The sequence below is a fragment of the Excalfactoria chinensis genome, chromosome 3, assembly GCF_039878825.1.
Source record: "Excalfactoria chinensis isolate bCotChi1 chromosome 3, bCotChi1.hap2, whole genome shotgun sequence".
NCBI classification, from domain to species: domain Eukaryota; kingdom Metazoa; phylum Chordata; class Aves; order Galliformes; family Phasianidae; genus Excalfactoria; species Excalfactoria chinensis.
The window spans coordinates 75,835,424-75,853,131 of NC_092827.1; the positions used below are offsets into that span (position 1 = coordinate 75,835,424).

At 41.2% G+C, this 17,708-nt stretch overlaps 1 protein-coding gene across 1 annotated transcript; it reads right to left on the reverse strand.

Moving 5' to 3' along the window:
- Window positions 1–1,238: 1,238 nt before the first annotated feature.
- On the reverse strand, window positions 1,239–17,042 carry FAM98A (family with sequence similarity 98 member A). The gene is made up of 9 exons (XM_072333376.1): window positions 16,905–17,042; window positions 16,667–16,749; window positions 14,230–14,378; window positions 12,716–12,850; window positions 9,806–9,990; window positions 7,598–7,678; window positions 6,195–6,311; window positions 4,072–4,239; window positions 1,239–3,126 (listed from the first exon to the last, which is right to left on the reverse strand). The coding sequence occupies exons 2-9, from the start codon at window positions 16,717–16,719 to the stop codon at window positions 2,377–2,379; spliced, it is 1,638 nt and encodes a 545-aa protein (XP_072189477.1). The 5' UTR covers window positions 16,720–16,749; window positions 16,905–17,042; the 3' UTR covers window positions 1,239–2,376.
- Window positions 17,043–17,708: the final 666 nt, after the last annotated feature.

Here is a 17,708-nt window from a genome sequence, read left to right on the forward strand (position 1 = left end):
TAAAGGATCTACTTACTGGATTCCCTCTCACTAGATACAGGTTTGCAGCTCTTCAACACGCTGGTGGAGAACATTGGTCTCCCTTGTATGAGGAGCCGCATGAGAAAAAGCAGAATCTGTCAACTTGAAGCTATTACATTCACAGACAAAGGCTCTTTACCTCTGTCAATCTATCTTCATCAGTCCAGGACCACCCCAGTAGCAAGAATCCTATTTCTTATAAGAATAAAATTAGATTAAATTAAAAACTGATTATTCTTACACAAATGCAACTAGTCACTGGCTAATGTTCACAACAAGGTATTACTCTCTGAACAACAGAGCTGCATTATCTGTAGCATCCTGCTGCAAGAAACCAACACCTTCATGAAAGAGAAACATTCACTGTAGATTAAGTTTATGATTTGAACAGTAATTACATTGAGATCAATCTCTTACAGTGACCCCAATGATATGGATTCAGTATGGAAACTTTTCCCTTGTTAGCCTCATTAGATCTGTTTGAAGCATTAAAAAACTACAATAGACATCAACAGAGATTCCCAAGCACCTTTAGAGACTTTCACTTCCAGCTTGTGAACCATTAGCAGCACCTAGTGGTCAGAATAAATAGGGCATTTTCAGATCGGTCAGGTAATGAAACATGGGGAGATCAATTCTAAACATTTTATCAGCTTATTTACAGGATGGGCTTGAATAGCAGCAAGGCCTGTGTTACACATACTCCTCAAACACTCATATTATTTTGGTAATGCAAGGATCTTCTATCTGCATCCATCTAAACTCAGGCCTCTGGATGTTTCAAGTAGCCCAGGGATTCCCACCAGGTCGATTTCTACTACAGTTACCCAGGCAAGAACCTAACCTTCCCACAAGCCCAGTCAGCATCAGAAGAGCTCCCAGGTGCATACCATGTACATGTGTCATGAAGGAGCCATAGCCTGACGATGGCAGAGCTTAATTCACATGGAAACCTCTAGTGAGGGAGACACTACTGCTACACCAAATCAGAGGATGAGAACAAACCCCAAAACAATGAAGATCCATTCCTACCATTCACTCCTGTTCTGACAGCTCTTAAGGAGGCAAAAAGCACAGTACGCCCGAGATGATCTGACCACCTAAGAGATTAAAACAAATACTAGGTGAAACAATCAGAAATACCAAAAAGAGTTCCCACCTACTATAGAAACTGCTTTTTACTCATCACCAGGAGGAAAAGAAACCAAAGCACAGGGGAACATACAGACACTTTTATTGCTCACCTTTTATACAACAGCAAACCTTCAGCCATTTTCTTTCACAGCTTGACAATGTTTATGTACACAAAAAAACCCAGCAAGAAGCATTACGTGGCTTTCAGTAAAGGAAAAAAACAAACAAACAAACCAAACCCGACACATCAGAACATCAAACTCAGCCAGGCTTTGTTTTCTGCAGCAATAATAAAAGGGCTTCCTCCAGGCAGGAACTAAACTTCCCAGGCCGTAGTGCATTTCTTTAAAAAAGACAACCCCCAAAACAAATTGCCCTAGATCTGCTGAGCCAGTGGTATTAACTTGCAAAGAAAATAATTGCAGTTTTTGTTTTATCTTCTACCTGATTTCAAGTAAAAATTAAGTTTGAAGGAGGAGCAACTTGTTTTGGATGGATGCAGGTCAGTTTGAATTGCTACACCTAACTACAGGCCTATGTACACTACCAGTTCACAATTTAGCTTAATTTTAAATGATCTTTGCAGATTTTGGCGGTGGTAAGTCTTCAGACTTGAGCAGGTGGGAAAAAAAATGGTTTAATGGAAGATAAGGCTACCAAACGTGACATCTACAGCAGAGCTCATATAATAGATAACAAACCTGTCTGTTAGAGGGAAGCTGCTCTGTGGGCCTGCGTGTGTGTATAACTTTGATTAAAACAACGGGACAGCAATCCAAAAGCAATATTCAGCACTGATTTTAGGTCACATAACTGAACAATGGCTAAGGGATGCAGAAATTCCACTGTATATTGCAACATATAATTTTGACTAGACCAGTCTTCATTTTTCTCTAATCAAAGTGTCAAGCAAAACACAGCAGGTAGTTTTGGAATCAATGTACTTTGAGCAGAAGATGTCAATACAACATCAAAAGAGCATGACTATTAATTTACCATTAGTTGGAGTGCAGCGAGTAGTTATGACACATTCAATTCAGACAGATTGGGGAGGAAGGAAAGTCTACAGAAAGCTGTACTTAGTTCAACACGTAACATCCCACCCCAAAAGATTCTGCCTGACACATACAAACCTGTACTAATTCAAAAGTGATTAAACCAGGACTCTAAAACAAGGTTTTTATTATCTGAGCTCTGCCGAAGCACAAGTTTTTAGCAGCCTCAGCTTGTGAAATGTCTTCCTTGTCCAAAACCAGACTGATTATACTGATAGCCTCCATGCTGGAAATGTTGCTCAAACTGCCCACCTTGATTAAAGTTCTGTCCACCTCTGCCTCCCCAGCCTCCTCCTTGACCTCCACGGCCACCCCGCCCACCACGGCCACCCCGTCCTCCTCCACGCCCACCCCCTCGGTCACTGTGGGACCCACCATCTTGGTATCTGTTGTCTTGCTGGTAGCCACCACCCCCTTGGTAGCCACTTCCCGTGTATGAACATGACTGGTAGCCACCATAGCCTCCTCCTTGGTAGCCGCCGCCGCCGCCACCATGGTAGCCACCCGTCTGAAAACCTGCATCTCTGTAATTGCTATCCCTGTAGTTGCCATCCTGGTAGCCACCACCTCCACCATCTGTCCACCCTCCCTGGAGTTTGTTTCCTCTTCCACCTCCTCTGCCACCATGATCGTAACCACCACGTCCTCCTCGCCCTCCTCGATCGTGGCCTCCTTGATCATGACCCCCTCGTTCATGACCCCCTCTTCCTCCTCGTTCATGACCACCATGGCTATGACCTCCATGGTCATAACCTCCTCGCCCTCCATATGAGGATTCATAGCCACCTCTTCCTCCTCGGCCACCACCTTGTTGCGGACCAGTCTCTGGTCTTTTCTGCCAGGGTGGCATCTCAGGAGGTGGTGGTTCAATTTCATTGGGCCTTCCTCCTCTGTCAGGTACTCTGCCCATTAGCACCTGCAAAGAGAAAGGAGCAACTGTCTTAGGAGTGGTAAGATCTCACAGAAACAGGTTATTTTGTTAATTTTTGTTACTGTCTTGAAGGACACTCAATATTGATAATGGAATTAAGTTAACAGAACACAAATCAGCAGCAGGGCAGTGCCGCATTCCCAGTAAAGTGTATATATGATCTGATTATATTTACATCTGCCTTCCCACTTACTTCCTTTTAAATTTCACACTCCAACTACACTAAAAAGGTACAAAAATTATTTGGAGTGGGAGGTTAAATTATGCCACTACTGCATTCTAAATGAACCAGGACATTACCTGAGCTACAAAATGGAGAAAAGCATGTATGAACACACAATTTTAAAAGTGCACTTTGGTGCACAGCTCCTGATCTTCAGGTTCAGTAGATGTACTCATGAGCCTGTAGAAACTTAATTCTTGAAACATGGAAACTGTTTAGTCAAAATCATCTTTCTACTCTATCATTACTAAAAGTACACTTGACTAGAATCTCTCATTTGTGTGCAGAGGAGAATCTGACCCAAGACATACTCACAGATTTTAATAGATTCTATTTATATAGGACAGAAAGTTACTTTGTAGGTGTTATTTTGGATATCATGACAGAATTAGGCAGCAGCTGTGCAAGAACATCAGTAATGCTAATAAAACAGAGCAGACAACTCCTGCTGAAAATGATCAAATGTTACAACTTTTTTTTTTCCAGTGCCCCTAGGAAGGGGTATTCTGAACCTTAACAAGTAAAGCTACAGTTCCTCATAATGCACTGATGTAAGATTTATTGTATTTAAGATGTCAAGTTTCTTACTCCTCATTTCCAACTTCCATTTACACCCATGAGGAAAAAGTAGGACTTATTACTGAATTCAAGTAACTTTAATATTCATGACAGAAAAAGTGATGTTAGCTACTTGTCAACAAGGGTACCTTATTAATGGCACACGCAGTCTTCTCTCTGATGGATCCGCTGCTTGTTCTCATAATTTTTGACAGATCTTGCCGAGCTGCCAAGAGATTTGCAACAGAAATAGTGCACTTAGTGGATAAGAGGGCACGTTTTGGCTGGTAGACTTTAGCCAGCTTTTCTGTCTGACTCTGTGGAAGAAAAGAAAAACAAAACTTGGTCAGCCAAAGTCACAGGAAAGCAATCTTGCCAGAAGAATCAACACTGAAGAGCAAGATGTCACTGCAAATACACACAAAAAAGTGCATATAAAAGCAGTTTTTTTGTAGCCAAAAATCACCACAATAAAGCTAACATTTGTCAAATTAATTTCTTATACAACAGAGGAAACACTATTCTAAACCAACTGACAAGACACTGATTTTCTGACAATCTTAACAGCAACCAAGTACATACAGACTTATTTCTCAGGCAAACACAGGATAGGTGGGTCATATTAGTCATATAAATTACCACTAATGTGGTACCAAAAGTGGAACAAATTCAGAACTCATCTCAAGGCCTCCTCCTAAGCATGGACAAATCTCTGCCCCACATCCATTCCATTTACACTAGCATCACGAAGTCCCCAGCCCTGCATCACTAGAACAAGGCTGCAATCACTCTTTCAGTCTTTCTTCCAATCAGCATCATCACAGAATCAAGCCATCAAGAGGTACTAGCATAACTAAATCTCTCAAATACTTGTCTCAGTTCAGTTCTTTGTCTTGCATACTGTACAGCCCACACTAGAAATTAGATCTTTGGACTGATTGCAAAGCAAAGTTGAATCTCTCTCTCTCTACTGCATTATAGTATTCATATTTCAAATACCTTAAGGCACGATAGCAGTTATCCAGTTGACAGAGGTAACAGAAATCTGCGTGAGTAAATATGCTGGTTACGTCTCTGCATGGTCAGAGCATAACGTAGGATGCAGTTAAGATAAAACAGATTGCAATCCATACTCAGCCAAAATGGCTGCAGAGACAGCTGGACTTCTATTGACAGCAGTGGGAACAGGCAAGGGAGGTTTTCCAACAGATTTCTCAACAGGGTAAGAATTTGAGAACAAGTTTTAAAACCCTAAAATCCTATTTTTCACCTAAATGCAGAACGGGAACTGATAAGAGGGGAGGTATATATTTCCAAGTGACTCCAAGCTAAATTTTTAGAACCAAGAGCTTCTACTTTTAAATTACAACTGAATAGAGTTTATTCAAAATTAAGGAAAACATCAACTTCGTTACCTGACAGCTCACATTTTACAATTAAAATGCAGTCGCTTTTGTATAAATCATATACCAAAGTAAAACATTTGACACTTCTGGGTCACAAATTCTGACTAATAATACACCTCAGTCTCAAAACTGCTAGCAGTGTTAGCAGACTTGGTTTAGCTGTTGAAAATAAAAGTTACATACCATTTTTAAGATCATGACATACTTTATGTCTGCTCTTTTTTTTTTTTTTAACTATAAAACATAGGGAATGGGGAGAGCATGTAATTATTTTTAAAAGCATATTACTTGGAGAAAACACAGCTCATGTCATAGCCACTTGCACAGTTCAAAGATGAGAACAGCATATAAAATATTACTCTGATTATGAGGCAAAAGTGCAAGTAGTGCCTTAGGAGCTTTTCACATGGGCATCTGTTGAGCTGTGCCTGCAGACACACTTTGAGGAAATCTGATCACTGCAGACAGCACAAAGCTAAAGGGTCATCAAGACAAAGATGCTGTTACACCATCACATAAATTCACACTGAGGTCCTCTCAATGCAAATGGTTGTAGCCGTAATCTTTTGTTACTGTTTTTCTAGCATCCGCTATGTACAGTAACTGTACATCCTGGCTTTCATGTATGTTACACATGGTCCATCTTCTCATCTCACATGCTGCTTTTAAATCCAAAGAGATCAGTTTAAAGTAAAATTTGGTGGTCATCTTACGCTGCCAGAAAATTCTTTATGAAACACAAACCAAAACCAGATAACTCCACTGGTTACCTCTTAATCAAGGGGTAAAACAACAAAGCAGTTTTCCATGGATACTTAAGATAAAGAATGACCATAAACCAAGACTTCACAGCAAGTTATTTGTACCTTAGCTCTATCTGACCAGCCAAAGGACTGCACAGTAACATCCAAACGTTTGACTAACAGTTTTCTTCGGACTTCATATTCGTTGACTATGGCTTGATTAATTGCTTCAATTTTTTCCTGAAACAAAAATTTACAAACATAACCTACAGATTAGAGATAAAACATTTCTATTTCAGACAACAAATCACACAGATCAAAGAAAACCAGACACACACAGACATTAACCAGGGCTTAAGCCTGCAATCAACTATCTTGTCAAATGGGTCCATGTAAGGTATGTCTGCTGACAGTTTTCCCAAAGGCTTCACAGGCTACTACCTCCATATTCAGTCTGGTACTAACTTGTATCTAACAGGCACAACAGTTTGTTGCTCATAAGGAACTTAAAGCTGTTGATGCATTTATCAATACTCCCAGGACAGAGAAGCAGAAAGTGAGAAAAGACTAGATGCGACATGCTGAAGGAGATGCAAGGACAACCTAAATCCTAGGGACCAAAGAGCCCTTGCCTGCTTTAAAAGAAGTAAGCTTAAGGACAAAGATAGAGCACTAAAAGTAAAGTACTGTAAGAGATCTTGGTTAAAACACAATCTGCATACAGACACAACAACTAAGTGCCCTACAGGTAGAAGACATCACTAGAAATACACATGGTAGCACGCAATGCTCTAATCAGAGCAACAGTTGAGATATGCTCCAGTGAGGAAATGATTTGTGTACAGATATAAGCCTGACTGAAGGGAAGTGGTGGATGCCCACTTTCAGCCCAGACAGTACAAGTATTTGAGGATACAGACTGTTGGAAACAGAAGGCCCTCAAGTCTTGGAGAAAGAGGCCCAGAAGAGACTCAGTCTTGTCATAGCTTTGTGCCATTCAGCAGCAGCACCTCACCAAGGCAACATCCTTCTAGAGCAGAAGATGACAAAACCAAGTCCTCATTGGAGATGATCATGGTTCTGCCACCTGGGTGTATAGCCTTTCTCAGCTTCCACCTGCACACCCACTACTTTATGGGGAAGAGTCTATGAAGGAAGAAGACTACTCCAGCAGCACAAAAAGAGAGGAGGAAACGAGAAGAGGACCCATAGGCTAGCTAAAAAGAAGCTACAGAAAGGAGTGTTAGATTATTTCAGCACAGCTACATCATCCAGCACTGGAAAGCAGCAGAAGAGGAAAGGAACAAGCACATAGCTCAGCAGAGAGCCCCACGATAAATAGTAGCTTTTTCCCTTATTATGGAAAACATTCATATGCATCTGTTCAAAGATGCTCAAAAAAGATCTTTCAGCAGTTCTTGAGGATTTATGTATCAGCATACATTTTTAAAATACTGCAAAAAAGTCGTCTTTTCTTCTTTATACGTGACCAAGGGAAACAGGCTCTAATACCTGCAACTGCTTACCCAGTGAGCCGGTCCCAGCTGTTTCTTCAAGAGAGGTTTTCCAACATGATTAGGTGGAACCTTTGCTAGGGTTTCTTTCAGCTGTTAGGAGACATACCAAAATATAAGCATTGCCTGAAAAACAGCTTTTTAAGATTTAGCTTACAGCAGAAGACTATTAAATGGCCACAGACAAAACAAAGCAGCTTCCAATATCAAGTTTTCTTTGACACAGAGAACTAAATATACCTATTTTGGAAAGCAAAAATAGGCAAAAAATATTTTAGCATTTCTGGTAGTCCTGGCTACAATTATCTAAAAATTAAGAGAGAGGATTACAGAGATACACACTTCAAATAATATGTTTCCATGAACTACAGCTCCCCTTGAGCATAAACACTCTACATGTCATCCATTTTTCAGTCCCTTCAGCTGTTCATTCTAGCAGTTAATTTAACAGGTATGGTGACCCTGTCTTCCAATAGGTGATGAGCATCCCATCTGTTAAACAAAGATTTTAAACGGAATAGCAGAGCTGTGGGTGGATCATTAACAATGAGTCAAATATACAAAGATGGCATCCCACACCAAAACACAAACATCAAGAAAAACATAGCGAGATTTTCTTACTACAGGTCAAAGTGTTGCCATTGCAAGGCTCACTTTTTTAAAAACAAGTAAACTCGAGGGTGATTTCTTGCTTAACTATCTCCTTAAAATGAATATTTTACTTGACTTAGTTTTCACATTCTTCTCAACTTAGCGACACATTTTCATTGGAAAATTAGATGTTTTTTATTAATTAGATAGATTTACTTTGTCCTCAAGCACTACCAACACCTGACATGTTTGGCCAGTAAGCTGTACAGTATTTCTGAAGTAACACAAAACTGTAGCATCTTTTGAGTTGGAAGGGATCCTTAAAGGTTACCCAGTCCAACTCCCCTGCGATGAACAGGGTTAGATCAGGTTGCTCAGAGCCTGATCTGCAGGTTAAATCTTTTACTTCATTAAACTGTAAAGATTGTTCAGTTTGAATAATAGAACCTATGGATACAAATCATAAAGGCAACATTAATGTGGCCTTAATGATTTTGCAAGGTGTATCCAAGTTGGGCTTTAAAGAAAGATGATGTACAAGGAAATCCAATGAGAGGGTAAAACAAAGCATTAGATTTACAAGATTCTGATCATATAATTTGTGTTTTTACAGCCTCTCTCAGCAAAGCTTGCTAGCGCTGTTCATTTCTATGAGTATATTTTTACTTTTTCTTGAAAATGGAAGCACATCTAACTGACATGTGCCCATAACACCAAAACCAGAAAAAAAAACCAAACTGCTTCCATTCCACATCCTGGGCTGATGGAAAAACCATCATTCCCTTCTTCAACAAGTCAAACCAAATGAGATTTTTTTGTTTGGTTGTTGTTTTTGGTTTTTGTTTGGTTTTTTTTATGAGGGTGGGGAGCAAGAAATGGAGCACTTGGTTCCAGCTGCATCGATTTCGTTAAGTACAATGCAACTAAAGAGTTAGTCAAAGAACTTTTCTGAGTGTTCTGTGGAGCTACATAAACCCATCTGTTCTTTAAAGTTCACAAAGATTCTTTGCTTCTGTTCTGTTTTCCCCTGCAAAGGAAAAACTGTGTGTCTGTACACTGGATAGTCTATTCCACTTCATTTTTCAGCATTTTAAGAATTGCTTGAACAAAAGGAAAACTTTAAGGAAACAAAGAGCAACCTGGAGAACACATACATGTAAAGAAACAAAAATGGAACCACAAGAACTGATAAAGCCTCAGGGAAAAGGGGTAAACTTAACTTTAGTTACAACAACACCTTTTAATTTGAACATTTTTAACAGGAAATTCTTGTAGAAACTTGTTCTTATGTCCGTATCTTGAAATAGATTTCTCCTTAATATTCTTCCCAAGGGCTAAGCTCAGCATTTTCTATGTCTCCTGCAACAGGTGATGACATTAAAACCTAGAGCAGAGTAAGAAACACCTCACCCTTTAAGGCAATGATAGCACTAGTCCCTGACCCCATGCCTTGGCATGGAAAAAGCTTTTAAACTCATTTTCCAAATTCTGACTCTTGGCATACCCAGTAAACCACCACAATTCAAGCTCTGGAATTTCAAGAGAGACAAATCTCTCCTTGGTAGCAAACTATTTTCCATTGAAACAGCAACACAGTAAGCACTCTAGTTTTGTTCCTTTGGTTCTTACTTTTTTTTCAATTCCACTGAAGAACTGGAACATCGTTATGTTGGCTGGAGGCTTGGACATGCCTAAAGCAATACATATGCCTTTTAGCTCCTGAAAGACTTCACTGCCACCTCCTTCCTGTGCTTTTTTAGGAGGGGCGTTCACACACAGCATTCTGGCAGCTTCCAGTTCTGAGATGAGGTATGCTGGGGTAAGAAAAATTAGATTTCAGCATCAGATACAGCCGAGGAAAATACTTTAGAACCAATGACAACTCAAGTGCTCACAATCAACTAATGTGCAAATGGCAGGGCTTAGTTAAAGCTATAGTTCTGGTATCCACACAATGCTCATATTTCTAACAACCTCTGAGCCCAATGCTAGATACACATTAACAGGAGAAAAGGTCAGTGCAGCAAATAAAAGCCTGGAAAAAAAACAATCCCTACAATTCTGACAGGTATTATTACAGATTTCAGTGCACAACTCTTTTCCTTCAGGCTTTGCCCAGCAAGGACAGGAGACTAGGAACAAGAATTAAGCAGGACGAGAGACTCACACATGCACTTGAAGCTGAATATGCAAACACTGCTCAAAGTTCTGGGAAATGACACAAGGACATGAGTAAATAAAAATGAAATGCTGGATGAATCCCTTCTACTTTTCCCATGAATGATGCAGAGTGGAAAAACAATCTCACTTTTTAAAGTAATGACGAGAACTCAGGTTTACCATTCCAGAAAAGAAAACAGCAACTGATAAAGCTGAAGCCAGAATGCATGCAAAGCTCCCCAACATTAGAGCTGTGAGAGCCTATCATCACATCTGAACTCCTTTGTCAAAAAAATAAAATAAAATAGTGACAGGATGACACGAAATGGCTTTAAGCTGGAAGCGGGTAGGTTTAGACTAGATATTAGAAAGAAATTATTTTCTGTGAGGCCAGTGAGACACTGAACAGGCTGCTCAGAGAGGCCGCGGATCCCCCCTCCCTGGAGGTGTTCTCAAGGCCCCTGGATGGGGCTGTGAGCAACCTGGTCTAGAGGGAGGTGTCCCTGCCTGGAGCAGAGGGTTGGAACTACATGATCTTAAAGGTCCCTTCCAACTCATTCCATGAAAAATCACAAAATTTCTGAATGTGGTCTGAGCCTGTAATTGCAGCACTGTGATGTAGGTTACAGTAATAAAACACTAGCGTACAGCTTGCAGCTGCAGTTTCCACAGTACAAGGGTTTGAATTAAAAAAACCACATTTAAGAATACATTTGAATCACACTGGGTGTCTTTAACATCAATTGAAATAATTAGTTCTTAAGACAATGATTGAAAGATTAGACACTACAGTGATTAAAAAAAAAAGACTTGTGAATATATAAAACTATAATATTAAAAAAAAAAACAGCTTACTACCTCCAAAACTGGAACTTTCTTTTGCCTATGCCAACATTACACTGAACTGAGTGATGCTGCTCACCAAGACGGTCCTGCCTACTTGTGTTTAACTGGTGCTTTTGGTAAGAATACTGTTTTGCCTTTCAAGTGACATAAGGTATGCTGCATTTTGTTTTTAATATAAAATACCCTGGTACTCACACTCAAAGCATAAATATTTTTCCGAAAACAAAAAAGTAAAGAAAATAAAATGAGTTTATGGCTCACATAAAACAGGACACCTAATAAGTTAGTTTGATGCAGGTAATGAAAGCTGTGTAAAAGTTTTAGGTATTAGTATTATGTTATACACAAAGACTTTGGCATCAATTTCAAGTCCACATTAAACAGTAAACAAAGTATTCCTGCCAGATGGAACACAAGAGTTCAGCTTCTGAACATAACCTTATATTACCAACACGTACATCACCGAAGACCTCTGGGATAAGCCCAGTCACTCACAAGCCAAATTTACTGAATGGCTTAGCTCACAGAGAACAAGCCAAAGGGCAGACTCGTTTGAACTATAAAGTATTTTAAACGCTATGATTACCTCATTTTACCTGATATTTTTGAACCTATTATCAAATTGAGTTCAGATTTAAGCCTTACTACCAATTCTTTTCCAGCTGCTGCAATGCAGGAACCTACACTGTAATTCATTTCCCACATCTCAGCTGGAGGTAGAATGATATTCCTGCTTTTAATAGTTAAAAGAATCAGAAGCAACTGGGGAAACAAAACAAATGCTGAATTTAAGACCAGATTAAAATAAGTATTAAGATTCTTAACGCTGGCACTTGCCATTTTATTTGTTTTAAATGTGCATCAACATTACACACGTTTTCCAAACTTCAGTGCTATTTCTTCCACACTTAAAATTCCTGAGCAGGAATAAAAGCAAGTAAGATTTTCAGATGCATAGGATGGAAAAGCAACAGGAGGACATCACTTGCTACTATTCATTTCTTTTGAAGCAGTAGAATGTAATATTGAGAGCGTTTACTAAGGGAGATAATCAAAAGAACTTGAGCTGGGATCTTTTCCACAACAATTTCAACTACTGTAGGAGTGCAGAAAAATGCAAGTCCTACTGCACCTTGCAAGTCAGCTGAGGTGGGCACTAAAATGATGATGCATCTGATGTTAGTGGATGTTTTTATGTCCTTTCCTTCACTAGTTAAATCCTGGTAGAAGTCTCACATGATTTTCCATTTCAGAGCACCTTCTGAGAAGCAGGAGAGGCTTTTCACTAGTGAACGCAAGAAGGGTTAACACTCGAAATATCATCGTGCACTGGCTACAGAGCGACTGGTAAATTTAGGAGACCCTAAAGTGTAATAGTCTGACACCAGACATTACAGGGAAAAAATAATTATTAATTTTAGGTAGCTGCTTTTATACACTATGGGAAACAAAGCACCTTGTCATAACATCTCATGAAGTGTAAGAACATGAGTCTTTGCACAGAAACCAAATTTGCTTGCAATTTCAACTTACTAAGTAGCAAGAGACAGTTCTTTTGGTTAAGAAGGCGTTTTGTCACATCTCCTGATGTTAACGACGTGTAAGGACAGTTCATTTCAGCCAGCAACCCACTCACTTCGAGTTGAAATTCTTCAGCTTCATTTGGACCTTAGAAGAAAAATAATATTTTGTTTATAGCTTTACTTTCCTGGCTATTAATGAAGTAAGTTTACTCTCAAAAATAATAATGCTTTGCTTCAGTCGCTTTCTAACATGAAAATCCTACCTGCAATGGAAACCAAATGCATTTAGAGTTTTTCAAAGACAGAGCACAACCTCTTTGGAGGTTTGATGTTCCTCATTATTGTAAAATTATCTTTCACTGAAACCTTAACCCAGCTACAACAGACCGCCGCTGGCAAATCCCACAGTGAAAAGGGACACTAAAAGCAACATAAATTCTACCAGGTATCTTAAGTAGACCAATTGCTCCCACTATAAACATGTTAAATAAACTGGTATGGTCAGAATAATATGGTTTATGAGCGCTCATGTTTGCATTTCCTAAGTCAGCTAACATTTGTCAACTAATCTTATTTCCTACTAACATCATTTAAAAATAATTAAATGATTTAAGCAAAAGATCAGCTTCCGGTACAAGTATCAACCTAAGTGCTACTAGTGAAACAAACCTGAATTTATTAAGCCAAATTATGGGGAAAAAATAAAAGGGATTAGGTAACAGTCTTCTTTTGAAAAGAGACTGTAAATTAGACTGTCTTGGGCTAAACTCAAGTCACACAAAATGAAGGAAGGACTTGATTATATATGACAAATAAAATGTTGGCAATTTGAAATTGGTGTTTAGAATACTGCCAAACTGAAAGGTGTACAGGAAGAAACTTATACCACTACAAGCAGTGAAAAGCTATGTTATTAGCGATAGGGAGTCAATTACACTCACAGAAGAAGGAATATTATCAAAGTGAGTAAGGAAAATAGCACATGGAGGTAAAAAACAGCTATCTTTGGGAATCAAACAGACTGAAAAAAATCAAACTCACATTTGGAGTCGATACGCTAGATATTCAGAAGTACAGGCTATCACAACCATTTCACAATTTAATCCACAGAATGTCACAGCTAGCTGACTGAAAATAACATTTTGGGAAAATGGGGGTTTGTTTCCTCCACCAAAGTAAGAAGCATTTGCAAACTCTTTTCTGCAGAGTATTTCATGGAAAAATACATGATATGGACAGAGTGATCTAATAAAACGACTAATTTTTCCTTAAATCCATTCCCAAAATATAAGAAACATCTACATTTGTACCACTGAACAAAGCTATTACCAGAATACTGTTTGATCCCTGTTATTACTTCAGCCTCTACTGGCTGCTCATTAGGCAAGTCTGAAATCTGAGGTGGAAAACAACCAAAAATCTGACAGCATACAGACAGTACTCAGTGGTACATCAGATATAGCAGCTAGCAACCCAGATACAGCAGGAGAGAACACATGTGAAGTGCACATTTGGGCTACTTACTGTTAGTTGCTTGCACATTTTCCTCTAGTTTACAGAACAGCCGTAACTCGGATACCAACCAAGCACAGAGTTTGGTGAACTCAGGGGAACTGGCTCCACGAGAGACTGCCTGAGCCAGTGCTCCGTCATCTAACAATGGACCTTTGTAACTGCCATGCAAAACAAAAGCACAGTTCATTAAAGTTGACAGTGACCGATGCCCTGTTGCACATTTATTTTATGCTCTATATATAGTGAGAGCTACACCCTCATCGGATATGAAATGCTGAACATCTAAAACTGTACGATAAATTCCTGTGCTGAGCTGTAAATGTCTGAGTAAGCCCAATCTGTCTGTGCACATTAGCTTAATGGCACTGAGACTGTGTCACAAGACATTACAATCAAATGTTTCATCCTGGAGAAAGCTACCATATACAGCTGCAATTTCTTTGTCTCCAGCTCTCGGAGACATTATACTTACCTTTGGCAACTGCAGCCCTAAAATATCATTTCTGAACACTGCTTTATAGCATGTTGAACTGTATGTATGTAGCATGGTGAACTACTAGATTTGTGTTTTTTCTGCCACTTCCTATTAAGTGTTAAAGGAAGGAGGACTTTGATGCAAATCTTACCAAAGCAATTCTAAGTATCCTCTTTGAAAACGTTACATTATTAAAAGGGCACAAGAAAAATACACAGAAGACTATGCTCTTTGCACAACAAAATAAAGCAGAATCAGGCCTAAGTGTAAGAAAGCACAATTCTAGAGAACCAGTTTCAGAAGATATGGTTTTGAGGTTACCCGTCCTATTGGAGGAGAGAGAAACGTAGGGAGAAGACAGCCCTGTGAATCAAGCAGAAGCACAAAGCCAGAGCTTACCAGAATGAGAATAGGATTTTTCTATATACAGCACCCAAAACAAAAACTAACAAGAGCAAAAATAATCAACCAAAATCATTCTTTTGAACTTCTGGGGTAAAGTCACCCATAATGCTACAGCAACCTATTGAGTTTGGTCAACTCTTGGAAAATCTCAGTGGAAAAACATCTCTCAAAGAGCAAATTTAAGTGTTACTTTCACTCTTTGCTGTTATGATTAATGTCACACATAAAGGCTTTGTCTTCATCACAACAGTTTGTTGGCATCCAACCAAAATGAAGGAGTTACTCTCAGAAATAACTTTCCCCCACAGAGCAGTTGAACAAGTGACAGATAGCTCATCTACTAGCAGCTGATGGGAAGTTGTAGCAGGTATATAATGCATCAGATTACCTCACCACAGCAGGGCAGACAATTCCAACACACTAACCAAAGCAAGTTTAAGTCCTGTCCCACACATACCTGGGAGTGTGCATGAATCAATGGAAACATAAAGTTATAGATGCAAGTATAAATGAAGAAATGACAAGTCTTTTTGGTGGGATCCGCATTTAAAACATCTGTCAGGCTAAAGGTCCTTTTTCCTAGTATTTTCCTTTGATAGATACAATATCTTAACTGTAATGTTGATGCTAACTGTGATTTAAAGTATACAGCTCCTTGGCTAGCAGTCTCATCTGCAGACCTGTGGCTGTGAGCAGCCTCTTACTTCTGTTCACACTCCCACAGCTGCCTACGCTCCACAGCTACTTTCTCTTAGTAGCACTGTGTTGTCAGGTCTGTTTGCTTCCTGAAGCCAGGAATACCCTTTCAAACATATGGCAAAGAAGGAAGCTGACCATGGAAAGTGCATCATGGCAGGGACCTTTTCACATTTCAGTCATTGCAATACGGGTCAAAACAGGAGCCTATTTGTCAAGCTGGGGAGCTATCATCACCAACTTAGCCTGGAAATATAATCTTTGTGGTTCACGTCACACTCCAACAAAGCGATTTATGGGAACATGGCCAACGTGAGTAAATACAGCTGTTTGCACTGAACCACCAGCAGCAAAGTCACCACTGCTGCTGCCCTGAGCTCCCAGCAGCGCAAGCTTACAGCATGACACGTTCTGCTTGCTCTCCTTTATATTCATATAACCTTTATTGATTCTGCTGAAACAAAAGGTTGAAACTAGAGAAGTTTTCCTGTGCTATGTTAAAAAAATAAAAATAAAAATAAAAAATTTAAAAAAAAAAAAAAGTGCTAAGTCATTAACAGTTTTTCGGTTGTCATTATTCTTCCAAAACACAAAAACTAACGAGTTTTCCTGCCTCCGGACTCGCCCGTTCCCCACCTCTGGCCTCAGTGGCGCTGAGGTTCCTGAGGAGAGGCACCTCCACAACTGGGCGCGCGGGAGGAGCGCCAGAACGCTCGGGCAGCCCGTACAGCTGCAGCCCCGCGGCCGGGCGCCGCGCCTCTCGGCTCGGCCTGCCGGTGGGGCTGGCAGCTCGGCCGAAGCCCCGACGTGACGGGCACAGACCGTGACCCCGCACCGCCGGCACGCCCGCCCCCGCGGCCCCGCACCTACCCCAGGTCCTCCAGCGACTCCAGCACGTCGCTCTCCAGCAGCTCGAACTCCATCCTGCGGCGGGGAGCGTGTGGGGGGGAAACCTGCGCGACAGCGGCACAACGGCGGGACTCAGCGCCCCGTTACCCGCAGCAGACCCGTTAACCGCCCGGCCCCGTTCCCTGCCCCTCTGAGGAACAACGGCCGCGCCCCGCAGCGAGGTGAGCAACCTCCCGGCACGCGCCACCGCCCCACGTACGCTGCTCGCACGCCGCTACGCCGCCGACTGCCGGGTTGGCATGTCAGGGTGGGGGGGAGGAGGGCGGGCCGTAGAAAGCCTCCGGGCTGTCCCAAAATGCGCCTGAGCGGTGAGACCTCCTCCTGAGGCGTTATCCACCCACCCGCAGCATCAGACCGCGCTGCGCAAAGGAGGCGAGAGTGTGAGAGGAAACGCCTGGCTGCTTTTGTAGGGCGAAAGCACGAGAGGAGCCGAGGAGGACGTGATTCTATTCAGGCTCCGCCGTGGACAGCCCCGATTGAAGGACCCCTTCTCGCCGCCGCGGAACCCACGTTGGAATGCATTGGGGCGAGCGGCGCCGGGCGGAGAGAGACGGGGCGGCACGAGGGACAAAACGCCTCAGCGAGAGAGAGCTTCGCACCGCGCTGCGCCCCGCGGGACCACAACTCCCAGCGTTCTGCTCCAGGCCGCCTCCGGGACTGAAGCGCCTCCAGGGGCCAGAAGGAATTCTTCGCTAGCGCAGCAATCGCTGCTTCTGCTCCTTAAAGGCTGGCCGAGCTGCTGACTGAGGGGAGAAATGCCTCCTCAGGACTAACAGCTTGATGAGAAATGCGCAGTGTGGGCATTGATTTGCTACTAGTTAGATAGCAGTTGACACAGAATAGCCACGGGCTATTAGAACTTCAAACAAAACTGGCTCATGCAGCTAAGGCTCCCAGCAAGCTGCCTTACCATGGCTGGGCTAAACTTGTCTATTAGGTGTCCTGCTTTTACTTCAGTCCGTTCATCTCAATTGCTCTGTTTAGCTATTCTGTGATTGGAACC

Excerpts from the sequence above, each read along its gene's own strand:
- FAM98A (XM_072333376.1), bottom strand. The coding sequence starts at position 16,719 with ATGGAGTTCGAGCTGCTGGAGAGCGACGTGCTGGAGTCGCTGGAGGAC. Across the intron at positions 9,991-12,715 it reads GAACTGTCTCTTGCTACTTA|CATACCTCATCTCAGAACTG; the intron begins GTAAGTTGAAAT and ends TTCTTACCCCAG. Across the intron at positions 7,679-9,805 it reads TCAGTGGAATTGAAAAAAAA|CTGAAAGAAACCCTAGCAAA; the intron begins GTAAGAACCAAA and ends GTCTCCTAACAG.